The sequence below is a fragment of the Vulpes vulpes genome, chromosome 13 (genome assembly GCF_048418805.1).
Source record: "Vulpes vulpes isolate BD-2025 chromosome 13, VulVul3, whole genome shotgun sequence".
NCBI classification, from domain to species: domain Eukaryota; kingdom Metazoa; phylum Chordata; class Mammalia; order Carnivora; family Canidae; genus Vulpes; species Vulpes vulpes.
This window is the reverse complement of record NC_132792.1, coordinates 148,484,944-148,512,533: the sequence shown is the minus strand read 5'-3', so window position 1 is coordinate 148,512,533 and position 27,590 is coordinate 148,484,944. Positions and strand designations below refer to the sequence as shown.

The following is a 27,590-nucleotide window of genomic DNA, read 5'->3' as shown; positions in this document are numbered from 1 at the left end:
CTTCTGGGTCTGCAAAACTGTACCATATTGATGAACTGAGCATGTATCTTTTTTTTTTTTCGATTCCCCTGTTGAGTTGACATATTTTGATGGTCACATGAGCTGTGAGTAATTACATCAGTACAGATGATGGCTCTGTCTTAGTGATCTACAAATCTGTTAAGTTTGTCTATCTCAACCCCTTTCCCCAACATTACCTTACTAAGTTATATGTAAAACATGAAGACCAGGAAAGATGCTTCTTAATGCAATTTGCAACATCTCAGAGGTGAGAATTGAAAGCCCAGCTCTGATTGCAACATCTGCTCTGAACAAGGGCATCGAGGGACCTGCCATCAGATTTTTTTGTCTTAAGGATGATCACCATGTATGTTCACAAATAAAAATGTGAAGCGTTCTGACAGCCAAGCAAACCGTGAAGAATTAAACTTCCCCAACAGGAAAACGCACTGCAACATCCTTTCTGCTATTCATTTGAGAAAACTCCTTCATTCAAGAGCCTTACCACTTCCTGCCCCTGACTGTCTGCCCAGCCCCTGTCAGGTTACCCCCACAGACATGTTTCTGTGAGAGGGCGAGATTCCATCTGGAAAGGGAATGGCCCAATTTTGAAGGAATCAGTTTCTTAATGGTAAAATCAGACTTTTCCAGTAAAGATGTTTCAAGCAGTGTGTTCAGTAGCAGTAAAAGGAAGTTTATAAAATAACCAGCACCTCCCTGGGCAAAAGTTTTTGGTGACTCACCAATACCCTTCCAATAAGTCCCTTGGAATGTTGGTCCCTGTGTTCTCTGACCTCAGTCTACCTTTCTTACTACAATCCCTGCCACACTTAAGTGAACTCCAGACAATCTGGAACAACTTGTTTTCCCTGACCATTTCCATCCTGTGTTCTTCTCCTGCTGCTTGTCTTATGCCAATCTTCACTCTGCCAATCATCTCCATCCTGTCACTAGCCAAAGTCCCTCCTCCTTTTAGTGTCTAATACAAGGACTCCTTCTTTGGGTGCTTCTCCTGATCACCCAGCTGTATGCAACCACTCCATTCCTTACAGTCCTGTTGACCCTGGCTTGTAACAATTATCTCACTCTGCTTCATGGTATAGCATTTGTTCTCTTGTCCAGTACCCCCTATAATACTGCAGTCTCCAGGAGTGTACCCAATAAAGAAATGTCTTGAGTACAAAACAAGTGTCTTGTTGTCATGGACTGAATTGTGTCCCTACCCCCATAAATTCATGTGTTAAAGCCCTGACTCCCAATGGGACTGTATTTGGAGACAGGGTTTTAGGAGGTAATTAAGGTTAAATGAGATCATAAGGATGGAGTCTTTCTCTCCACAATCATGCACTGAAAGGCCACGTGAGGACACAGCAAAATAGGTGGCTGTCTGTAAGCCAGGAAGAAACCCCTCAAAAGAAATCTTGACTGTGGACTTCCTAGTCTCCAGAAAATAATTAAGTGTTGTTTAAGGCACAGTCTATGGTATTTTTTTACGGCAGGGGTGGAGCTGAGTCAGGCACTTGTACATTATCAACCATCAATAAATACCGATTTTATACATTGACTTCATGAAGGGGGTGGGTATCAGAAAGATGACAAAGGTGATATCTGAGGGGTTTGGGCCCCTCTCCTACCACATTTGTGCCCCTTTCATAACTAACTAGTAATGTGAGACATTTGGGGCAAGTGGGTACAAGCTAAAGGGCCTCTTAGATGCTTTTTATTTAATTTTGTCTTTTAAAGCATTTGCATGGTACAAACCTTAAGAAGATATACATTACAAAGTCACAGTGAGAACTGCTGCTTGATATTTCCAAAAGCCAAGCCTTGCTGGGGTGATTCAATCCATTCCTTCCCATAATAGCCACTCAGCACTTCCACAGTCTTCAGATATCAAAAAATGCATTTAATTGACAAATTCCAGGGACTTATTCTAACCAGATTGACCAGTAAAAGTAATGTATGTATTTATCAAATGGGTTATCTGGTATTATGTAGGCAATAACCACAAAGTGATTGGCTCTTCAGTCCTTTTGTTGTCTCCAGCAAACCCGGCCCCAAAACCAGTTCTCTTCTGGGAGGTCAAGAGCATGTTTTGTCCAATAAACTTACTCCAATTTTACTTAAGTGGTATATTGGATTAGTCAGTGTTCTCCAGAGAAACAGAACCAACAGGATAGAGATGATGATGATGATGATGATAGATAGATAGATAGATAGATAGATATTAGATAGACAGATAGATGATAGATAAAGAGATTAAAAGATTATTTTAAGGAATTAGCTTACAGGATCGTGGGGTCTGGCAAGTCTACAGAGCAGGCTGTCAGGTGGGAAATTCAGGATAGAGTTGGCATTGTAGTCTTGAGTCCAAAATCCAGCTGGAAACTCGGGCAGGGTTTCCCCCCTGCAGTCCTGAGACAGAATTTCTTTTTTCTTTGGGAAAACTTTTTTTTTGCACTTTATGCTTTCAACTGATTGGATGAGGCCCACTCACATTATTGAGGGTAATCTGCTTTACTCAAAGTCTGCTGATTTAAATGTTAATCACATCTAAAAACCATCTTCACAGCAACATTTAGACTGGTTCAGTCTGTTTAGTTTGACTAAACAACTGGACACCGTAACCTAGCCAATTTGACACATAAAATTAACTATGACAAATGGAGACAAAACTCTGACTGAGGATCTTTAGCTTAGAGAGGTTTTTAGCACAGAGTAATATTGTTTCCCAACAGTCCTTAGAAATCCCTTCATCCTGGCTGAGTTCCTTAAAACATCTAAGCCAAAAAAACCTACGCATCCCAAATTGAAACTGTGGAAGGTTCTGGAAGTTCCTTCAGTGCAAAGTAGTAGAACCTAACCCCAAAGCACTTTTACTTCTGTGGCAAAAATCTCAGGGACATTCCCAGTGAATCCTTGAAGGTTTCAAAGGTTTTCAAAGAAAAACTCCTGATCAATCCCTTTTGAAGTCTAATAATTTAAACAAATAAGTCTTAAATACTATAACAAGAAGTTCATGAGGGAACACAGTTGATGACAGGATAAAACTTCATGAGTGGATGTACTGCTCAAGAAGAGAAAGATCTCTCTTCTCTCTCCCTCTTTTTTTTCTTTTCTTCTTTCTCTTATTTTTAAATATTATTTTTATGGCTTCTTCACAGGAGAAAAAGACTCTTTAAAACTATAACTCAATGCCAGGCAGAAAACAGACTAGTCTCTTAAACTAATGGCTGTTGTTGAGGGCTCCTCTAGCAATATTCAGCTGAAAAAAAAAAATAGAACTTTGCAATAAACGACCTTCACAGAAGAAGACTATTCATGTTAATTAGTAGCTCTTTTCAAATATGATTCATATATGCATTAGGCCATGCCATGCTGAACAATGCATGCATTGTAGTAAACATCAAGATAAGTTTCAAGTGTGGTTATCAAAATTTTAGAAAACTCTAGCTAGGGATTTTTTTTCATACGATTGTGACTTACTGCTCCTAGTGCACGGCACAATGGTATATTTCCTAATGGCTTTTAGCTTTTGCCACTGCCAACTTTTATATTTAAAATCCATACAATTATGGACAATTTATGAACATTATGAGGCTTTTCTTTTTTGCACGGATTCTTACTGATTCGAGCCAGCTTTTATCCTTAGCAAATCAAATGCATTTGCTTACAACACTAGATTCATTCTCACATATTCCACTTTATTCTTATTATTAGTATTCCTTATTATGCATATTTAATTTAAGAATGCATTTTCTCCATTAAAAAATTAGAATATGCTGAAAGAAGTATTAGAAGGTGATTATTTGCTTTAGTTCGCTTTTATTAACTGTGTAAGCCCTGATACGGCCCTTTCAAAGGTAAAAACAAGAGACAAAAATCACTAAAAAGCAAAATGAAATTTAAATAAAAATCTACTTAAATATCACAGACCTTATGTATGTAATGACGGCATATAAGGTATCACATTCAAATAAAAGAACGGCTAAAAATCTTTCATTGTTATATGAATGGAAGCTATAAATCTGCTAGTTTTTAAGTAAATACACTACTAAGTACGGTTCTTTAGAGATTAGTTCATCGAGGTGTACCTTGAAAAAAACAAAAAGTATCAAGTCAGTTGTGCACCTTACTCACTGCCACACACCACACCCCATTCCACCACCCCACTCTCCCCAGTAACACAGGAAAATTAATGGGCCAAGCCTCGGCCTTACATTATACTCCTGTCCTTAGGTTATACTCCTTTAACAAAATAGCTGGGAGTTTAGGGTCTCAAAGTAAGTAAATAGCCAGTTCAGTGGCTTTCTTAATTTGGGGAGCCTTGACTGAAAGCCATCAGCCAAGTGATGTGGTTGCTTTTTGCCATGTGTTGCCTAATAGGTATGAATCTGTCCACTTCCATTCCAAAACGACTGGTTTAACTGGTTGTTTTAAAATTTCAGGGGCAAACTAAAGAACTGAGGTTCCACCTCTATGTGACCAATGGGAGCAGGCTACTCTCCTCCCTACCTCATCACCACACACTCTGGTGCAACTCCGGTTACAGAGTAGGGGTCCTCTACCAACCATGCCGAAGACAGCGGGGAAGAACAAAGCATGTCTTTCAGTTTCTTGTCTTTACTGTGTTTAAGGGTTACCACCTCCTATTGGCTTGAGACCTTGAAATCTGTAAACATCAGTTGGCTTTGTCTTACTATGAAATCAAAATAAATTAATACTACCTAACATATTTCTGCACCTATTAAGCACCTATTACACGAAGGACATCATGCCAGCTACTTTTGCTATCCTAATTATAATACACCAATAAGAAGAGCAGCCCACATCATAGGGATTAAAATCCTTATTTACCTGATTACTTGCTCTGTGAATATGCACATATTACTTAATCTCACTATGCCTCCGTTTTCACCTCTGAAAAATAGGGACAATAATAAGACCTACCTCAGGGAGCTGTTGTTAAGGATTAAATGCAATACATACAAAAACCCTCAGAACAGTTTTTCAGGCCCAATTGGTTCCTGGATCCTATGCCTCTAGAAGCCCTAGGTATATTTCTCTCCACGTAATAATCCTTAGTATTTTGGAATTTTCAATACCATTTTTAGCTTTAAAAATGGAGCCAGTTCTGCACGACTCCATGCTCTCCCAGCTACACACTATGCCTCAACTTAATAGCCTCACTGCCCCTTTATGGGCTTTAATGACTTGAATGAAAATGGAATTATTTTAGTCAAGACCAATAAATGCCTTGAAAATAAAAATATAAACAGACCTCAATTAATTAATTGGCTAATTATTCTCTCCTGAAACCAATATTTTTTAGTTGTTCCATAACCATGATCAAACACAAAACATCAAAAAATAGTTAAGAGAGCGCTTTCTTGCTATCTTGGCAATTAAGGTTAATCAAGTGCGCAATTAATCACAGAGAGATCAGATACTAATATTTGGAAAGTACCATATATACATTTTCTACCTGGTTTAAAAAAAAATAGAAGTAAGGATAAGGTGGGAGGGGAATTTTGTTATAGTCTCAATAATGATGCAATGATGATTCAGCAACCTAAGTTCAAATTCCAAAGCCCCAAATCAAAACATCAGAAGTCTATACCATTTATAATCTGTTAATTGCCTTCTTTATAGGAACCCAAGGATCCAAATGTTTTTTTTCATTGGGTGTTATTTTTAACAATATATTTTGGGATTGATAGATCACCTCCAAACACTGTGTTGATGTATCATTCAACAGTAGTGATAGGAGCCTGTGAAACCTGTACCTCTTTGCCCTTGGTGAGGGCTAGGTCAGATTGATCATGGCATTATTATGTCATGCATTCTAACAGTCTGCCTCTGGAAGAAAGGCATGTCTGCTGCAGTACAATTATCTAAGACTGATGATACAGACCGAAATCATTAAAATACAATTTATTTGGCATGGCTCTTCTCAGTCACTGTTCCAACTTCACAATCCACTTAGTAGGCACAAAGAATTCTCCTTAGCAGGACTACATTTTGACCATGCCAGTAAAAAGCAAAGGCTCTTTAACGGACATATTATAGGCAAAATAACATAATCCTTCAGTAAGAGAAGACCGGGGTTGTTGCTTCCTGGAGGTGGACCTCCATCATGAGTATCACAATTTCATCAGTGATGCTTGAGAAAGCCAGACAAAGATCTATCGATAATCAGGGCAGAAGCAGCTCCATTTTCTAATTTCTCCACAGTGAAAATCTAGACATTTGCCAAAAGTTTGTGAGATTTTGGTGAGCAATAGAAGTGGGGATGATAAGCAGTGGTCAGCAGCATGCTGTCCTTCAAGTAGATCCTAGAAGACACGGCTTGAACACCCCCTAAGAACATGGAGAGGGCTCCTCTTGGTCTGGAATTTCCTGCTCATCCCTTGACCCCCTCCTGTTCCAACTGAACCCTTTATTTATCTCTCAGTGACTTCTATAGTACACCCCCCTTCTCCCCAACTACCTGCACATTCAGGACTCTCATGTTACTTCAAGTTGTAGAACATCTGAGGTCATAGGACATGGCTACTTCTGACTCTCATGCGTCTACCTCAGATCCACCCGCCCCCCCCCCCCCCCCGCCCCCGCCCCGACTCCAGCTCCCATACCTCCACCTGGATTTTGGATTCTATGCTTCTGGAATTTCTTCAAAATCCTCTAGCATTTTGGAATCTTCAATTTCTTCTTCCTCAGTTTCACCCTTCTCTCTCCCTGTCTCTCTCATATACACACACAGAAGCAATTATAGTTGTCTCTAAGTCTATTATAATAATATAAATTAAATGGGAGAAAAGACAATAAGCAAAGGAGTAATCAAGATTTGATAGATTTCATCCAGCAAGGAACACATGAAGAAAAAAAATTCTTAATTAACTTTCTTTTTACATAATTATATATTAACTGTATCCATTTAAAGTGTACAATTCAGTGAGTTTTGACAAATGTCTATATCTTCAAGATATAGAACACTTTCATGGGGGATTCCTGGGTGGCTCAGTGGTGTAGCGCCCACCTTTGGCCCAGGGCATGATCCTGGAGTCCTGGGATCGAGTCCCACGTCGGGCTCCCTGTGTGGAGCCTTCTTCTTCTTCTGCCTGTGTCTCTGCCTCTCTCTCTCTCTGTGTCTCTCATGAATAAATAAATATTTTTAAAAAATAAAAAAATAAAAGTAGAACACTTCCATAATCCGCCCCCCCCCTCCGAAATTACCTTGTGTCCCTTAACCCTCCATCCCTCCCTCTACTCCTGGTCATAGGCAGCTACTGATGTTTCTTGACAATTTGGACCAATTTGCATCCCTCAGTATATTATATAAATACAATCACACAGTATGTGGTCTTTTGAATCTGATTTCTTTCATTTAGTTAAATTACTTTGAGATTCATTGATATTGGTATCATTCATCCATATATATATATATATATCTTTATATATCAGCAATTCACTTTATTATTGCTGAGTAATAATCAATTGTATAAGTGTACTTATTGCGTATTTATTCACCTGTTGATGAACACATATTATTTACAGTTTGACACTATTTCAAATACATGGTCATGAACATTGTGCACAATATTTTGTGTGTGCATATGTTTTTATTTCTTTGGGGTAAATACCTAGGAAGAGAACAGCTGGTGGTATGATAGGAATATGTTTAACTTTTAAAGAAAATAACAGCTTTCCAAAGTAGTGGCACCATTTTACATCTCCACAGCAATATGTGAGAGCTCTGGTTGTTCCACATCCTTGTCAACATTCAGTATTATTAGACATTTAAATTTCAACTATGTAGTGAAGTCTCATTGTGGTTTTAATTTGTATTTCCTTGATAACTAAATGATTTTGACCATCTTTTCATGTGCTTATTAGCCATTTGCAGATCTTCTTTTGTAAAGCACATGTTCAAATCTTTTGTCTATTTTCAAAGTCAAGTTTTTCTTCTTCTTGAGTTATAAGGATTCTTCATATAATCTCGATTCAATTTCTTTGTTAAATAGATGTATTGAAAATATGTTTCATCTGGCTTGCTTTTTCATTTCTTAATAATATCTTTTGAAAGCAAAATTTTAAATTTTGATAAAGTCTAATTGTCACCTTTTTTTTTCTTTAATGGTTTGAGCTTTTTATATCCTAAGGAATCTTTGCCTGCTGCAAGGTCCCAAAAGTTTGATTTTATGTTGTATTCTAGCATTTTTATATCATCTTTCACATTTAGGTCTATGGTCCAAAATCATTTTAAAATAATATCTTCCAGTTATGAGAGCAAAAACTATTCTAGAAAAATAAAACCACTGAGTGATTTGCCATTAATTTTTTTAATGTTTGTGCTTCTAATTTTTGTTGAGTTTAGTTAAGTTTTGTCTTGGAGAAGATGTGAAAGGAGAGAAAAGAGTTGTACATATTGTGTAAACCCTTTGTTTTCTTTTTAATTAAAAGTTTATTTTGCACTAGTTTTTTAAGCATTTTTTATATTCCAGCCTATATTGAGAACATTTTCCCATAACCTTCCATATTTTCAAAACTATAATTTGAAGTAGGTGCAGAGAATCCCATCTTATTAATACACAAAAATGTATTTAGATAGTTCCTTTCTTTGGTATTTATCTTGATTCCAGTTGTTTATATAATTGTGGCTTAGAATGTACTTCCATATAAGTCTTAGATCTCTGGTTATTTCCTTAGCATAAACTTTTATATGTGGATTTATTGGTTTAAAGGATAAGAACATTTTTTAAACTTTTGATACATATTGCCAGAAAGAATATAGCAATTTACAGACCTCCCAGTAGTTTGCAAAAGTACAGATGTACCATCTCTGATTTGTGACCCTATCTTTGGTTTTAATCTTAACAAATCTTCTCAGACAAATCATTGTTGTTTTCATTTGTATTTCCTAGGTTTTAGTAAGCCTGAATATTTTTTTTCATGTTTTTGGATCATTTGTGTTTCTTTTTTGTGAATCACTTGTTCAAACCTTAGTCTATTTTTCTAATGAGACATGTTTTATTGATTTATGAAAACTCTTTATATATAAGCCTACACCAATATATTATGTTAATCTATTTCAACCAAAGGTATTCCACATATTTTTTGTTTCTTGTTATTTAATTTTGTTTATGATATTTCTAATCTGTAGATTTTTAAAATTTGGAAAGTTAAACCTATCAAATTTTTGCATTAAAAAGATTTTCCAGGGGCACATGGATGGCTGAGTGGTTGAGCATCTGCCTTCGGCTCAGGTCACGATCCTAGGATCGTGGGATCAAGTCCTACATAGAGGTCCCCACAGGAAGCCTGCTTCTCCCTCTGCCTATGTCTCTGCCTCTCTCTGTGGGTCTCAAATAAATAAATAAATAAATAAATAAATAAATAAATAAATAAAATTTTTTTTTTAATAAATAAAATTTTTAAATGATATATTTTCCACACCTCATTAACATACACATTTATAGACAAACTAATATTTTCTTTTTCATATTTTATGCATTGTTTTTACACTGTAATGTTCTCATAGATCTATGATGTATTTTAGCATACAGTGCAAAGAAAGACCGTGTCTTAGCCCTTGTTCCTTGGAAAGCAGAACCTGAGGAAAAGCTTACATGGTAAGAGTTTTGGGGGAGAGTGATCCCAAGGTATCAAGAGTGAGAAGGAAGGGAAAATGAGGAAGGGCAGCGGGAAAGAAAATCAAAGGTGGTACATTATTGCCAGGCGTGGCAATGGCTTCACAGGAACACACAGCCACTGCTCAGTCATGCAGGGTGTCAGCAGACAGGCTGACAGAGCCAGTGCCTGAGTCCAATGGAGCAGAGAGAGGATGAGGAGGGAGGAAGTGATCTGTCAATTCTCTGTATCCTTTCTTTTAAGGAAAAAGTTTGTGCTTCTGAGGTGTTTTACCCTAGTACTGCTAGGGAAGGGTGGATTCCATGGAATCAGCTGTGTCCAGCTTGGGTGTTGGAGCTGCTGTACATCCTGTGTGACAGATAGGAGCAATGGAGGCCGTGCTCTGGAGGCTGGTGGAGCCTGGCAAATCCAGACAGGCACTTACACTGGTCTAGTAGAGCATGTGATTTTAATAGCTAACCATTTACTGTAGCTCCACATAATGGATAATCAATCCTTTTTTTTTTCTACCTATTTAAATTTCAACATTACCATAGTCTAAGTTCTTCATTATACGAGGGTTTATTTTTGGTTCTATATTGGTTCTATACATCTAGATGATGTACCAATGTACATTTATAATAATTTATAGCTCTCTGACGGTACAAATTTCTTCTTTTTTTCAGTTTTTTTCTTGACTTTTATGAGAATAAGCTCACATGTGTAGGTAAAATCATAATAATTTTAACTAGTTTCATAAAACAGTCGGGGATTTGTATGTAAATCACATTAAATTAATACACATGTTTGGGGACTAACAATATTTTTATACTGCCATTTTCCACCATTGATGAATACAGCAGCAGTGTCAGTCAACTTATTTCGGTTTTCTTTTTAATGTCCTTCAGTAAAATTTTCCAATTGTTTGTCATGTAGCTTCTGCAGAACTTTTAGTAAATTTATTCCTAGATATTTTAAATTAAGTACTCCAGTGAGCAGGAATTCTTTTATTATGCTTTTTAATTGCTAAAATTCTGGCATGTAGTAAACATTTTATATATTAATTTTATAACTAACCATGTTTCTAAACTCCTAACTAGTTCAAATAATTTTTCAGTTTAGTCTCATGGGTTTTCTAGGTAGACAATCATATTGTCTGTCAATAATAATTTTTCTTTCTTCTCCAACAATTATATTTCTTATTTCTCTTTTCTGCCCTTCTTCATTGGCTATAACTTCAGAAGAGTGTAAAGTGAGTAACTGTGATGTCATCTTTTATCTTGCTCTTACCTTTAGTAAGAATGCTCTTTAAAAAAAATATTCCTGCTACTTTACTTTTAAATATCATATTGGCTGTTTGTCTCAGAGAGAAATTTTAGATCATATCAAGATAGAACATTTCTATTGCTCGATTGTGAACAGCTTTTTAAATTTATGATTAATGTTTAATTTATATCTTTTTGTTTTGATTAGACTGACCAGAACATTGTCTGTTTTACTGGGACAGGAGGCTGAAGCTTTTGATCCAATGCTCTTTTTAATTGGACACTGGCCTTCCACTTAGGACTCAGCTGCTTCTCCAGGGAAGGACCCTCTGCTCTGTCCTTCTGCTGCATAGGATACAAAAACCCTCAGCATTGGGTCATATTGGCCATCTACCATCTGACACTGCTCTTAGGGCCGAGTTGCTAAGCACTCAAAACTGTTTAAATTTGTGTCACCCCAAAGTTATAGCCTGCAAACCTATCTTGCTACCAGCATCTATCTATCTACTCTTAGGCTTGGAGTAGTTTTTATTTATTTGTTTGTTTTTTTTTGTTTTTTTTTTTTTTGTCTGTTAGTTAGGGGGGAGTGTGCCATAACAATGATTTTTATGCTAGTTGTGTCTCTCATCCTTGATCTTTGGACACTAGTGATCCCAATCCCAACATAGCCCAATCGTTACTTTGCTTGGCTTTTCTTTTTCATTTTGATATAAACCCTTTGTGGCTTTTTATACTTTATTAAGATAGAATACATAGTTTCTGTTTCACCAGTTATTTAGAAGATTTCATGTGCTCTGGAAATTTCTATCCTTTTTCTGACAGAAATGTGTTTTCCATCAGGGAAGTGAAGAAGTACATGGGATTCCATTGGACTCCTCCAATCCACAAGTATGTTTATACCTGATCAGGTCCTCTCCCAATTTCCAAAGTTTCTCTTTTGCCTTTTTTCCAATTTTCTTATTTCTTTCTAATCATCAACCCTCCTTCTCTCAGCAAGTGAACTTAACTCTTACTTTACTGAGAAAATACAGGTTAGTAAATAGAAACCCCCATTCTTTAATCTATAGCTAATTCTGAAGTCTTCCCTATTGTCTCCCCAGTTTATTCCCTTTCCTCCAGCTTCATGGGATTCTCCATTTACCCTTCAGTATGGGATCAACCCCTTTACCCATTTTCATCCAATTCCATCATCTCTCTTCAGATAAAGTATTTATCTCTGCTCCATTTGCCACCTCTCTCCTTTGTTGATTTGTAAACTAAACTCCTTCAGGTCTTCATTTTGGTTTTAAATCTCTCTGATTTCCTATTATTCTATCTCTCTCCTTCCCAGGCAGAAATATCAAAATACACCAGTCCCTTCTCTGGTTCCTTCTGCCTGTTTCTTAAATCCTCCCTCCACCCAGGATTTTATTTTTATTTTTTTATTTATTTTTTTTTAAATTTTTTTTTTAATTTTTATTTATTTATGATAGTCAAAGAGAGAGAGAGAGAGAGAGAGGCAGAGACACAGGCAGAGGGAGAAGCAGGCTCCATGCACCGGGAGCCCGATGTGGGATTCGATCCCGGGTCTCCAGGACCGCGCCCTGGGCCAAAGGCAGGCGCCAAACCACTGTGCCACCCAGGGATCCCGGATTTTATTTTTAGTAGTGTTTTTATTTCATAATACATTGAATGAGATTCCCCCTAGGTAATCGTTTCCACTCCCTGAACTTCTAGTGGTCTATACACTGCTGACACCAATGTCATTTCTGTTTCAAACCCCACTCCTAAATTACATACTGCCTGCTGAGGCATCTCAACCTGGTATTACACAAGCACCTCCAAACAGGATGTACAAAACCCCACTGATCAAACCCCTCCCCAGATCTGCTCTTTTATTGTCTTAAGTGGCATAACTGTCCACCCAAGTTACCCAAGCCATACCAGGGGTCACCTGAGCCCCGTCTACTGTCTGCATATCCAGTCAGTGCCACACGCTGTCTTTTCTCTTTAAGTTCTCCTGTGTCATTCTCCTCTCTTCTGTGCTCCCTGCTGCAGCATGACCCTAATCATTTCTCTTTGGAGCTCCTTGTACAGTATCTCTGCTCTGAATGCTTTTTGTTTTGTTTTGCTTCATGAACCAAGCTTTTTCTGATCGCCAGATTTTCCACATTCTTCCCACTATTCCCTCACCCTAAAACACTCATCTATTCTGATATTAACCTTGTCAAACACTCCTGAACATAATCATCAACTGAGCTCTTCCTTCACAAAAAAAAAAACAAAACAAAATGTAGTTCTATTTAAATCACTTGTGCTGAATAGACTGTCCTTTTCCCAGTGGATAGTCTTTCCTCCTTTGTCGAATATTAGTTGACCATAGAGTTGAGAGTCCACTTCTGGATTTTCTATTCTGTTCCATTGAAGGAACAGCAAGATAGGTGTGCATGTGTCTGTTTTTGTGCCGATACCACAGTCTTGATGATCACAGCTTAGTACAACCTGAAATCTGGCATTGTGATGCCCCCAGCTATGGTTTTCTTTTTTAATATTCTCCTGGCTATTTGGGGTCTTTTCTGATTTCACACAAATCTTAAGATGATTTGTTCCAACTCTCTGAAGAAAGCCCATGGTATTTTGATAGGGATTGCATTAAATGTGTAAATTGCCCTGGGTAATACTGACATTTTCACAATATTAATTCTTCCAATCCATGAGCATGGAATATTTTTCCATCTCTTTGTGTCTTCCTCAATTTCTTTCAGAAGTGTTCTGTAGTTTTTAGGGTATAGATCTTTTACCTCTTTGGTTAGGTTTATCCCCAGGTATCTTATGCTTTGGGTGCAATTGTAAATGGGATTGACTCCCTAATTTCTCTGTCTTCTGTTTCATTGTCAGTGTATAGAAATGCCACTGATTTCTGGGCATTGATTTTGTATCCTGCCACATTGCTAAATTGCTGTATGAGTTCTAGCAATCTTGGGGTGGAGTCTTTTGTGTTTTCTACATACTGCATCATGTCATCTGTGAAGAGGGAGAGTTTGACTTCTTCTTTGCCAGTTTGAATGCTTTTTTATTTCTTTTTGTTGTCTGATTGCTGAGGCTAGGACTTCTAGTACTATGTTGAATAACAGTGGTGAGAGTGGACATCCCTGTCATGTTTCTGATCTTCGGGGAAAGGCTCTCAGTTTTTCCCCATTGAGAATGATATTTGCTGTGGACTTTTCACAGATGGCTTTTAAGATGCTGAGGAATGTTTCCTCTATCCCTACACTCTGAAGAATTTTGATCAGGAATGGATGCTGTCTTTTGTCAAATGCTTTCTCTGCATCTATTGAGAAGATCATATGGTTCTTGTTTTTTCTCTTGTTGATGAATAAATGGTGCTTGGAAAATTGGACAGCCACATGCAGAGGAATGAAATGAGACCATTCTCTTACACCATACACAAAGATAAACTCAAAATGGATGAAAGATCTAAATGTGAGACAAGAATCCATCAGAATCCTAGAGGAGAACACAGGCAACACCCTTTTTGAACTTGGCCACAGTAACTTCTTACAAGATACATCTATGAAAGCAAGGGAAACAAAAGCAAAAATGAATTATTGGAACTTAATCAAGATAAAAATCTTCTGCATAGCAAAAGAAACGTCAACAAAACTAAAAGACAATCTACAGAATGGGAGAAGATATTTGCAAATGACATATCAGATAAAGGGCTAGAATCCAAGATCTATAAAGAACTTATTAAACTCAACAGCAAAGAAACAAACAATCCAATCATGAAATGGGCAAAAGGCATGAACAGAAATCTCACCAAAGAAGACATACACATGGCCAACAAGCACATGAGAAAATGCTCCACATCACTTGCCATCAGGGAAATACAAATCAAAACCACAATGAGATACCACCTCACACCAGTGAGAATGGTGAACATTAACAAGACAGGAAGGAAACATCAAATATTGGAGAAGATGTAGAGAAAGGGGAACCTTCTTGTACTGTTGGTAGGAATGTGAACTGGTGCAGCCACTCTGGAAAACTGTGTGGAGTTTCCTCAAAGAGTTAAAAATAGAGCTACCCTATGACCCAGCAATTGCACTACTGGGGGTTTACCCCAAAGATACAGATGTAGTGAAAAGCCAAGGCACCTGCACCCCAATGTTTCAAGCAGCAACGTCCACAGTAGCCAAACTGTGGAAGGAGCCTCAGTGTCCATCAAAAGGTGACTGGATAAAGAAGATGTGGTGTATATATACAATGGAATATTACTCAGTCATTACAAACGACGAATACCCACCATTTCCTTCGATGTGGATGGAACTAAAGGGTATTATGCTTAGTGAAGTAAGTCAATCAGAGAAGGACAATCATTACATGGTTTCACTCATATGGGGAATATAAAAAATAGTGAAAGGGATTATAAGGGAAAGAAGAGAAAATGAGTGGGAGAAATTAGAGTACAAAACATGAGACTCCTAACTCTGGGAAATGAACAAGGGGTAATAGAAGGGGAGGTGGCGGGGGCGGGGGGTGGAGTGACTGGGTGACAGGCACTGAGGGGGCACTTGACAGGATGAGCACTAGGTGTTATACTCTATGTTGGCAAATCAAAGTTAAATCAATCAATCAATCAATCAATCAATCACTTGTGCTTAAAAAGCCTCTCACAGACTTCCATTGCCCTTGAGATAAAGTCCAAACTCCTTAGCATGGCATACAGATATTCTTCTCTAGACTTTTCTCTCACCAAATTTCTCTGCAGCCCTTTTGTTCTCATCACAGCAAACTTCTCTGCCATTCACAATACTGTTCCATGCCACTATGATTCAGATCTCTGCTCAGCCTTTTTATCTACCTATAATGCATCTAATACCTCCTCCCTTATCCCTGTCAAGCCTTATTTTATCTTTTTAAAATGATCTCAAAAATCACCTACCCTTTGAATCTTTTTCATGCCACCACCCTGTCACTTAAAACTGATCATCTTTCTTTTTTTGCACTCCTTTGTGGACTTCTTACAATGCCTTAAATGAACGTATTTGTTTTCAAATCTATTGGCCTCCCTGTAATAACAAACTTATTATACTCTTTCCTTTATTTCTTTATCCAAAAACCAATATGGCCATCCAGAACCCATTTTTAAGCATTGTGAAACCATTGGCAACATAAAGATTAATAACACAGACTCTTTGCTCCAAGCACACATAGAGAAATATATCCATACAACACATACACATACAGCATAGCAAGTATTCTGAGAGTGACATTCACCATTTATTTATCTCATGGGCACAAAGAAAAAGTGTTTAATTCAGTTAGATTAAACAACACACTCTTGAACAACCAATGAGTCAAAGAAAAAATCAAAAGGGAAATCAAACTATATCTCGAGACAAACAAAAATGGAAATCCAACATATTATAAAGTTGGGGGATGCAGATAAAACAATTCTAAGAGAATTTATAGCTATAAATGCATACACTAAGAAAATATAGTTCTCAAGAAACAATATAACATTATGAGGAACTAGAAAAAGAAAAAAAAAAAACTAGGCCCAAAGTAAGCAGAAGAAAGAAAATTATAAGGATTAGAGAAGGAACAAATGAAATAGAGCATAGGAAAACAAAAGAAAAGATCTTTTTAACCTAATAGTTCTCTGAAAAGATAAAGTTGACAAATATTTAGTTAGACTAACCAAGAAAAAGAGAGCGAGTTCAAATAAAATTGCAACTGATACCACAGAAATATGAAGGATCCTAATAGACTACTATGAACAATTTATGCCACAAATTGGATCATCTAGAATAGATATATCACTAGAAATATACAACTGGTGTAACTAAATCATAAAGAAATAGAAAATCTTTACACTCAATAATACGTGAGGAGATTGAAACAGTAATTTAAAATCTCCAAGAAAAGCTAAGACCAGATTATTTCACTAGTGAATTCTACCTAACATTTAAAGAAGATTAACACCAGTCCTCGAACTCTCCAAAAAACTAAAGACCAGGAACTCTCTCAAATTTGTTCCATTGGTGCTACTTACAGTATCTTGATACCAAAACCAGATAAGGACAATACAAGGAAGAAAAACTATAGGCCAATATCCCTGGTGAATATAGATGCAAAGACTCTCAACAAAATACAAGTAAACAGAATTCAACAGCATACTGAAAGGATCACACACATTCCAGCAAGAATGGTTCAACATATGCAAACATAATATGCAACATATTAATGTGATATATCACATTAATAGAATAAAAAATAAAATTAAGATAATCATCTCAATAGATGGGGGGATCATTTAAAAAATTCAACATCCTTTCATGATAAAAACTATTAACAAATTAGGTATGGAAGGAACATACCTCAACATAATGAAGTTCATATATAACAAGCCCACAGCTACTCAATGGTGAAAGGTTGAAAGTTTATCCTCTAAGATCAGAAAGAGGACAAGGGTGCCCACTCCTATTCAACACAGTACTGGAAGTCCTAGCCAGAGGACTTATCTACCTTTGGTATTAAGGTGATGGCCAGAACAATTGGGCAGAAAAGAAATAAAAAGCATTCAACAGAAAGGAAGAAGTAAAATTGTCTCTCTTTGCACATGACATGATCTTATATATAAAAAACTCTAAAACTTGTTTCTGAGTTAAAGCAGAAATTTATTAAAATCTATTTATATAGTGTTTTACAAACAACAAAAAATGTACACAGTCCTCATCATTCAGGCCATCAACCCTATTCTCAGAAGTGCTTTAAGATACAATGGCCAACAGACACATAAAAAAAATGCTCAACATCATTTGGCATCAGGAAAATACAAATCAAAACCACAGTGAGATACCACCTCACACCAGTCAAAACGGCTAAAATTAAGAAGTCAGGAAACAACAAATGTTGGCAAGGATGCTGAGAAAGGGGAACCCTCTTACACTGCTGGTGGAAATGCAAGCTGGTGTGGCCACTCTGGAAAACAGTATGGAGGTTCCTCAAGAAGTTAAAATACAGAAATATAGGTAAATACCCTAAAGATACAAATGTGATCTGAAGGGGGACCTGCACCCCTATGTTTATAGCAGCAATATCCATGATAGTCCAACTATGGAAAGAGCCCAGATGACAGATGAATGGATTAAAAAAAGATGTGGAATATATATACAACAGAATATTACTCAGCTATCAGAAAAAAAAAAGAAATCTTATCATTTTCAATGATATGGATGGTACTAAAGGGTATTACGCTAAGTAAAATAAGTGGATCAGAGAAAGACAATCATATGATTTCGCTCATATGTGGAATTTAAGAAACAAAACAGAGGATCATAGGGGAAGGGAGGGAAAAATAAAATAAGATGAATAAGAGACACTTAACTCTTGGAAAATAAACTGAGGGTTGCTGGAGAGGAGAGGAGTAGGGGATGGGGTAACTAGGTGATGGGCATGAAGGAGGGCATGTGATATAATGAGTACTGAGTGTTAGATACAACTGATGAATCACTGAACTCTAAAACTAATAAAACACTATATGTTAATTATCTGAATTTAAATAAAATTAAATTTAAAAAAGAAACCATCAACAAAAAGAAGTGCTTTGAGAGAAGACAGATTTCTCTGCCTTTCTCCTAAAAAAAAAAAAAATTTCTGTTTATACTCCTGAAAATGATGCATTTATTATCACCTCTTATATTATTATATAATTATATTATATTATTATCACCTCTTATAAGAACAATCCCATTGAGATCCCAAAACCTGTACAGAGAATGAAGAGATCTTAGCAAAGAACCTCCTCAGAATCCAATGCTTCATCACAGAGTGTAATGTAGGAAACACATAAAAAGGTGGCTGTCAGGGATGCCTGGGTGGCTCAGTGGTTGGGTGTCTGTCTGCCTTTGGCTTGGGGCATGATCCTGGAGTTCTGGGATCAAGTCCCACATCGGGCTCCCTGCATGGAGCTTGCTTCTCCCTCTGCCTGTGTCTCTGCCTCTCTCTCTCTCTGTCTCTCATGAATAAATACATAAAATCTTAAAAAAAAAAACCTGGCTGTCAGAGGAGTGTATGTGATCTGACAGGTGGGCCATGTAGAGCCTGATGGGCAGACCCACACTGTGGGGCATGGCAAGCTAGGACTGCATGGCCCCCAAGGCCTCTTCTTACCCCTTATCTTCTGAGGTGGCTATTCCTCCTGGAGGTTTGATCTCCAGAAGTATATTGGTCACATTACTAGCTGTTTTGCCAAAGGCTCTTGCTGTAATTTCAAACAAAATTTTATCAATTCCATGTCTGCTGCTTTTACCATTTCTTCCAGATCATCCATGCTTTCAAAAGTGTCCTCTTCTGTCTCTTCCATGATACCAGCCATCATAATCTCTTTGGACATTCCTGTCTGGTGCCCTGGATTGATGAGATCTTCACAAGACTCTGAATGGCCTTTGTCACTTCTGTGCTCTTTTGCAAGGAAAGATTCAGCCACTTTCAAACCACCAGCTGGTTCTTCATCTGTACAAGCACAGAGTTCATGTGAGCTTTGGATGCATAAAGCCTGCTCACAGCCTTCCTTGACCTATCCTCTCATTAGCCAGAACCACACAGACATCCTTCTGGCCCTTCTTGGCAGCATCTTTCACAGATTATTTCATTCTTTCTTTTTCTCTTTTTCTCTTTGGATATCTCTTATTTGCCTATCTGCAGCTCTCATTTCCCTTTCTAATCAACAAGATCAACATACAAAAATCAGTTGCATTTCTATACACTAACAAGGAACTATTTTAAAATGAAATAAAGACACCATCTCCCCACCTCAGCATGTAGAATAGCATTAAAAAAAAATAGTATCTTAGGAATAAATTTAACCAAGGAGGTAAAATATCTGCATTCTTTCAAACTATAAAACATAGATGAAAGAAACTAAAGAAAACACAAATAAATGAAAAGATATTCTGTATTCATGGATTAGAAGATCTAAAACATTGTTAAAATGTCCATACAAGTCGTAGTGATCTACAGATTCAGTGCAACCCCCGTTAAGGTTTGGATGGCATTATTTATGGAAATAGAAAAAAAAAGTCCTAAAATTGATATGGAAACATGAAAGACCCTAAATAACCAAAGCAATCTTGAGAAAGAGAACTAAGCTGAACTATCACACTTCCTGATTTCAAATTATATCACAAAGCTAGGGTAATAAAAATAAATAGGCATAAAAACAGATACATAGACCACTGGAACAGAATTTAGGACTCAGAAATAAACCCATGTATATATAATCAACTAGTATTTGACAAAGGAGCTAATACTACTCAATGGAGAAAAGAAAGTCTCTTCAATAAATGGAGTTGGGAAAACTAGATAGTCACATGCAGAAGAATGAACTAGACCCTTATCTTACACTACTCACAAAAAAGTAACTAGAGATGGATTAAAACTTAAATGTAAGACCTGAAACTAAAGGTTCTAGAAGAAAACATAGAGGGGTAAGCTCCTTGACAATGGCAGTAGCAATGATTCTTTTTTTTTTTTTTTTTTTTTTGTGGATTTGGCACCAAAAGCACAAGTAACAAAAGCAAAAATAAACAAGTGATACTACATCAGACTAAAAAGCTTTGGCACAGTCAAAGAAGTAATAAAAAAAAATGAAAAGGCAATCTATGGAATGGAAGAAAATATTGGTAAACCATGTATCTGGTAAGACGTTAATGTCCAAAATATATAAGAACGTCAAACTCAATACAAAATCCAACAAACAAACAAACAAAACCCAAATTAGCCAATTAAAAATGGTTAAAGGACCTGGATAGATATTTTCCCAAGGAATATTTACAAATGGCCAACAGGTACATGGAAAGATCTTCCACGTTTATCATACTAATCATCAGGGAAATGCAAATCAAAACCACAAAGCAACATCACCTCACATAGATCAGAATGGCTATTATCAAAAAGACAACAAATAACAAGTGCTAGCCAGGATATAAAGAAAAGGGAATACATTTCTTGGTGGAATACATTTCCTGGTGGAAATATAAATGGTAATGACCATTATGGAAAACAGTAGAGAGATTTCTTTAAAAAAAAAAAAGAAAAAACGACTTAAAAATAAACTACCATAAGATTCATCAATTCTATTTTGGATATATATCAGAAGAAAATGAAATCACTATCTTGAAGAGATATCTGTGCCCCAGGTTCATTTTAGCGTTATTTATAATAACCAAGATGTGAAAACAACAATGTGTCTATCAACAGATGAATGAAAAGAAAATGTGAGATATCTATATATAATCCACTCATATACCAGAATATTATTCAGCCATAAAAAGAAGGAAGTCCTGCCATTTGCAACAACATAAATGAACCTTGAGGGCATTATGCTAAATGAAATAAGCCAGAGAAAGACAAACACTGTATGATCTTATTTATATGCAGAATCCAAAAAAAACTTAACTCTTAGAAACAGTACATTGGTGATCGCCAGGGATGGGGTTGGGGGGGGCGGGGGTGGTGGGAAGGATGGGTAAAGGTTGTCCAAGGACACAAACCTTCAGCTTTGAGATGAATAATATCTGGGCTCTAATGTACATTAAATCCTACATGGTGACAATAGTTAACAATATTATACGATATACTTGAAATTTACTAAGAGAGTAGATCTTAAAGATTCTCAGGGGGCACCTGGGTGGCTCAAGTTGGTTAAATGTCCGCCTTTGGGTCAGGTCATGATGCCAAGGTCCTGGGATTGAGCCCCGCATCAGGGTCCCTGATACTCAGCAGGGAATCTGCTTCTCCCTCTCCTTCTGCCCCTCCTCCCTTCTCTTTTCCTCTCTTAAATAAATAAATAAAATCTTTAAAAACAAAAAAAGTTCTCAGTACACACATACACACACACACACACACACACACACACAAAGAAGTAATTATGTGAAGTGATGGATGTATTAACTTTATTGCTGTAATCACATTGCAATATATACAGATCAAATCATCATGTCGTACATTAAGAACACAATATTACATGTCAATTGTATCTCAATAAAGATGGAAAAATTTTCAAGCAAATATTACCAAAGGAATAAAAGAAGAAAACGGAAAATCAATAAGGCAGGAAAGCAGGAAATATATCCCACATATGTGTGTACTTTTTCCAGGACAAGGGGACGGGAGCCAGAGAGCTTCCCATTCCCCTCTTCCACCTCAAACACAAATAAAATATTATCACTCATCCCCTTCAGCAGAACAGAGAATTGCTGCCTCCAGCAGGAACTGTATTCCCCACTAATCTCTGGAACTGTACATTTTTGTAACTATTCATAACAAATCATTGAATTAATTTCCTTTTTATTTCCTTATGAGAAAACTAAATTACTAATATTATCAAAATGTTCTCCCTCACTAGAAAATTCCCCTGATTCTAGTATTTGGGTTTATATGATTCCATTTGGAGTTGGTTTTAGAAAACATGGATTTTTTTTAAGGCAATACTCAGTACTAACGTTGGCCCAAGCATTCTACTCTTTACTAGCTATAGGATTTCTTCCCCCCGTAGGTTCCTTCTCTCATCTTTTATTCACTCTCTGCTTTTACAGAGCTACTTTCTGTACAGCAATTTTTTATTTTCAAAAACGTATCCAGGCTTTTCATAATAAATTTTGACCTCCCGAATACAAACATTGGGGCTTAGTTGGAGCAGTTGAGGATAATCCCTCAGCCTCCATAAAGAAAGCGAAAGTTTTACAGCCTTCCACTTTACAATCTTCTCTGAGCACAGCTTATGGGAGACTGAGCTTACAGATATTTAGAACATTTCTTTTTCTTTTTCTCCTTTCTTAGTCTGCTCAGACTGACATACCCAAATACCACAGACCATGCTTAAATACAGTGATTTATTTTCTTATGGTTCTGAAGACGGGGCATTCCAGATCAAGGTGCCAGCAGGTCCTGTTTCTGGAGAGAGCCCTCTCCCAGCTTGCAGATGGCAGCCTTCTCGCTGTGTGTTCTCACATGATGGCAAGGGAGTAGGAGCTCCCTGGTATCTCTTCTCATTAGGACGCTAATCTTATTAGAGCAAGGTGCCACCCCTAGGACCCTATTTAACCTTAATTACTTACTTTTACTCCAAATACAGTCACATTGGGGATTAGGGCTTAACATGAGTTTTAGGAGGACACAAGTTAGTCCACAGTACCCCTGAAAAAAAAAGAAAAACTTGTACTACAAGTCAAAATGGACAAAAACACACAGAAGCCATCCATTTCTTTAAGTCAATTCCCCCAGCAGTGGCAGTCATGAACAGTGAAAAAGATTTAGCAAGTTGCGTCACCCACCAGTCCCTCTTCTGTCACTTGGAAGGTATATACTCTTTTCTCTTGTGTTCCAAAGCACTTCAGGAGAGTTCTAACTCTGGGCACTTTTACACAGATGAGATGTGCTTCTTCTGCTCACAACACACACCTCCCTCTCCACTGGAGGAGCTAAACACCTCTTCATGAGAAGCATCTGTCCTTGGGTGCCTTCCATCTTCTCTCTCTTCTCCGGGGACCTGTGTGTGCCATGCTTCTTCCTCTCAGGCAGAAATCTCTCCTTTCATCTCACTTGCAACCTTTCTAGATGTTGGAGACCATCCAATCCCTCTGCAAAGTGCTATCCAAGAGCCGGCTCCCCAGGCCCCCCCAACATCACCACTCCTCAGCCTCTCAGCTCTATGTAGTACATCCACCAGCAGCTTCCGCTGGCAAGGGTCGCAGCCTTGTCTCCCTCTGTGTGGTCTGCTCTGCTGGTGGAGCTGAAATCAGCTCGGGTTCAGGAGGGGTTCTCCACCTTGGTGTGATCTTCTACATCCATTGCTACTGCTGAGTGGTGGTGGCTGGTGTGGATACAGGCAGTGCCCCAAACTCCCCATCTTCTCCAGGCCTCCTGTCTGCCAGGGCAGAGGATGGCAGCGAGCTGAGAAAATCAGAACTCCGGAGATGTAACTGGATGACAAGTCTAGCCATCATTCACTCCTGTTCCAGGCTTAAGGGAATGCCTATCGGAGTTTTCCCTTTGGTGCCTGGGGCGCAGTTGCACACAGAGTCAATGGAGACATCATTCCTTCTTTACCATAATTCTGCACTACCTCATCCCCCCACGTTGGAGGACAAAGACTATGCCCAGTGTTGGGTCACTGTTAGCCCCTTGTCTGAGAAGAGCCCGCTATAAAGAAGCAGAAAGCATAAAGAAAGAAAATCGGAGAACTTATAATGATACACACAATTTCTATTTATACCATCAAGTCAGTCTCATATCTTTCCTTTCTACTGCCTCTTCCTTCCTTCCCCCTACCTCTCTCCCTCCATCCTGCCTTCCTTCCTTCCTTCTTTCCATGGCCTCGGGCCAATCATTGAGCACCTGCTCGACATGCTATAATATTTGTTTTGCATAATTTTACTGGGTTTTTACAAAAGTTATGCCCATAAAAAAAATCTGTCAGGCCAAAAATTAAATGCAATCAGTTAAAGAGACACCTTAAGCAAATACTCCCCTAATTCAACATTTTGTTTCTTTTGAAAGCTGCAAGTTACTTTGGGGGTGTATGGTTGGTCAATCTGTTAAGCATCTGACTTCAGCTCAGGTCATGATCTCAGGGTCCTAGGATTGAGCCCCTCAGTGGGCTTCTCACTCAGTGGGGAGTCTGCTTGTCCCCCTGCTCGTACTCTCTCTCTCTAATAAATAAGATCTAGAAAGAAAAAGAAGAAAGAAAGAAAGAAAGAAAGAAAGAAAGAAAGAAAGAAAGAAAGAAAGGAAGAAAGAGAAGAAAGAGAAGAAAGAGAGAAAGTGAGCTGCATGTTACTTTTTTAAAAAGATCTTATGTATTTATTTGAGAGACAGAGAACAACAGAGAGCACAAGCAGGGGAGAAGCAGGCTCCCCACCGAGCAGGGATCACAATGTAGGGCTGAATCCCATGATCCCTGGGATCATGACCTGAGCCAAAGCCTGACACTTAACATGCATGGCCACCCCAGCGCCATGTATGTTACTTTTAAATCAAATTTGTAGGGCTGTTGGCATATGGTTTAATGGGCATAGAGTCTGCCCAGCCCTGCCATTTCTGTGTACCCTTGGTCAAGTTGCTTAGGTTCTCAAAGGCTACATTTCTTCACCTCTAAACATGGTGATAATAATGCTAACTATCTCATTAGACTGTTGGGAGGGTATTATTAATCAACACATGCAATGTACATATGAAAGGGCCTGGGATCTAGTAAGTCTTTAACAAATATTATATATCATTATTAAATTAGTCTTAAGTTTTTATGGAGCACCTATTATCCACCTAGAATTTCACTAGCCAGGTGAGCTGTGTGAGAACAGGCTAGTTATTGTTGACTGGCCTGACTTACCAAATTGTTTGACCCAGGCAAGTGTTTCAGATGGTGTGATCAAGGCCTTGCAGAGCATCTGGGGGCATCCCAAACATGAGGCGTGTGGCACCAGAGTTTCAGAGACACCACTGTCATGACCAGTGGCTGTCATTTTGAACATCTGGAATTTCTTCCAGTTGCATTTAAGACTCCTCATGAAGACCTGGTAGACAACACCAGACAATGATCTCTTCCCATGAAACAACATTGCAATGTGCTTAGAAAAAATACCAGGCTCTAATATATCCATATCCTCTCATCATTTTCAAGGGCAGCCTTGATTCCTTCTATCTTTTCATGTTTCAACTGGGAGAGAGAGAACTTTACTCTGCTTCCTCAAAGCACAGCCCCTTTTGTATGGCTCTAGACACAGTGTGAGAGCAACAGACACCTGTTCAATGGAACCATGAAGCTCAGTCAAATGAAGTAACACATTTTTAAGCAAACCAGGGAATTGTTTCTCTGTCCTGATGCTCCTCCAGGTCGATGGCTTGCACACTTGCCTTCTCCGGTATGACTTCTCTTGCGTTCCCTCTGTGACCACCTCACACATAGCTGGAAGTGCAGCCCAGAGCAGCCCTGGTTCCACTCGGGAACATTCCCACCAGCACATCGGCTACCTCCTCACTCATACACTGCACGCCAGAACAATCACTTGCCCACGGATAGCGTCTCTCAAGAGTTTAGAAAAATAAACAGGAGTTTCTTATTTCAAAAATACTGGGCCATTTGCAATGACATGGATGCAGCTAGAGAGTATTATGCGAAGCAAAATAAGTCAGTCAGAGAAAGACAAATACCATATGATTTCACTCACATGTGGAATTTGAGATATAAAACAAATGAGCAAAGGGGAAAAAAGAGCGAGAGAGACAAATCAAGAAACAAACTCCTCACTGTAGAGAACGGATGGGGAGAGGGAGGCGGGAGGGTGGGGAAGGGGGAAACAAGTGAAAGGGATGAAGCAGTGCACTTGTGATGAGCACCTGATGATGTATGGACTATATTATACACCTAAAACTAACAGAACACTGTATGTTAACTGGAATTAAAATAAAACCTTAAAAAAAATTTCCGATGCTTGTCCAAGGAGTCATGTTGAAATGTGCTTTGACGAGTAAGTAAGCTTTGGAAGCACTTACCCTTCCTTCCTCTGAAGCAATTGCCGAGTTCTGCACATTCACAGAGGACATCATCTGCTCCATCTTCACATCTACAATGTATAATAAGCAAGCTGCTTCTACCAGTAATAACGATAATAATAATAGTAATAATTAAAACATTCACCAAGAGTTTACTTGGTGCCAGTTACTGAGCCTGGTGTGTTGTATGACTAGCTGGGCTGTCATTAACAACTCTGAGTATCCCTGTTGAAAGATGAGGAAACCAAAGCTCGAGACAGTAACTTTGTGCCCATTGTGCAGATGAGAGCTCCAGTGACTCGCCCCAGCACATGGTATTCCCAGCTCTAGCACCAAGTTCTCTGAGGCACTTCCTAAGGCACTGTTTTTCAGCATCTCCAAATCACCCATGGGGTCTGAGGCCTTTTTGGCATCACTTTGGGGGGCTCACTGTCCCAGCCTGGAAGAGGTCAGTCACAGTGGTCAATCTGCTATGCCTGCAGGCCATGCTTTGTGCACAGACACAAAGATATCTCATAACCAAAGGCAAAGGGCATGATCCCAATTGGAAATGACTAACAGGGATCCTTTGCCTCTGAGGCCAGAGCTTGAATCTACAACTAGTTAGCGCCAGTTCCACTGGCATGCTGTCTACATAATGCAAACCATGGCATTTGGCAATGGCTCTTAAATTTGGCACACTCCACACTCCTCCTGGACCCACGAGATAACATAACCAAATGTTTTCTGATGCTGTAAGAAATGAGTGTTTTGCAGGTAGGAGGAAATGCAAACATCATCTGTATAAGGGGCTTGCTCCATCCAATCCCAAGGGCAAAATGGCTCACTCCTTCCCGACCCTTCAAAAGGTTAAATGTGAGCAAGGGCCCAGATAAATGGTCACAATGCAAACAAAGTCATGTAAATAAATGCATCCCTGATCTATGCAGGCTGGTGATGCCAAATATACCATCTGCACCATTTCTCATGATGAGTTGATTTTTTTTTCCCCTGAATGTCCCAAGCAATGAGAAGATGACCATGTTTATGCAGACCAAGGCATGCATCATTTGATACTCTTGGAAATTTTTTTAGATTTCAGATCCACAGAGAATCAATAGCATTTGTGTCTTTCTGGGTTAGCTTGGAGATGGACGAAAGAAAGAAAGCTCACTA

General features: G+C 38.3%; 1 protein-coding gene across 8 annotated transcripts in view; it reads right to left on the bottom strand.

The window, feature by feature from the left end:
* LOC112921781 (uncharacterized) overlaps window positions 1-27,590 on the bottom strand; it is a 201,441-nt gene that overhangs the window by 30,860 nt on the left and 142,991 nt on the right. For 2 of the 8 annotated variants that reach the window (XM_072733287.1, XM_072733286.1), the window contains 3 exons: window positions 26,436-26,506; window positions 25,273-25,456; window positions 21,819-23,834 (listed from right to left, as the gene is read on the bottom strand). The exons of 5 other annotated variants lie outside the window; for them this stretch is intronic. In XM_072733287.1, the coding sequence (XP_072589388.1) occupies window positions 23,680-23,834; window positions 25,273-25,456; window positions 26,436-26,506 (410 nt within the window). In that variant the 3' untranslated portion in view covers window positions 21,819-23,679. Of the gene's footprint in view, window positions 1-18,885; window positions 19,395-21,818; window positions 23,835-25,272; window positions 25,457-26,435; window positions 26,507-27,590 lie in introns of those variants that run through there. One more of the 8 variants, XM_072733285.1, reaches the window with a different exon arrangement.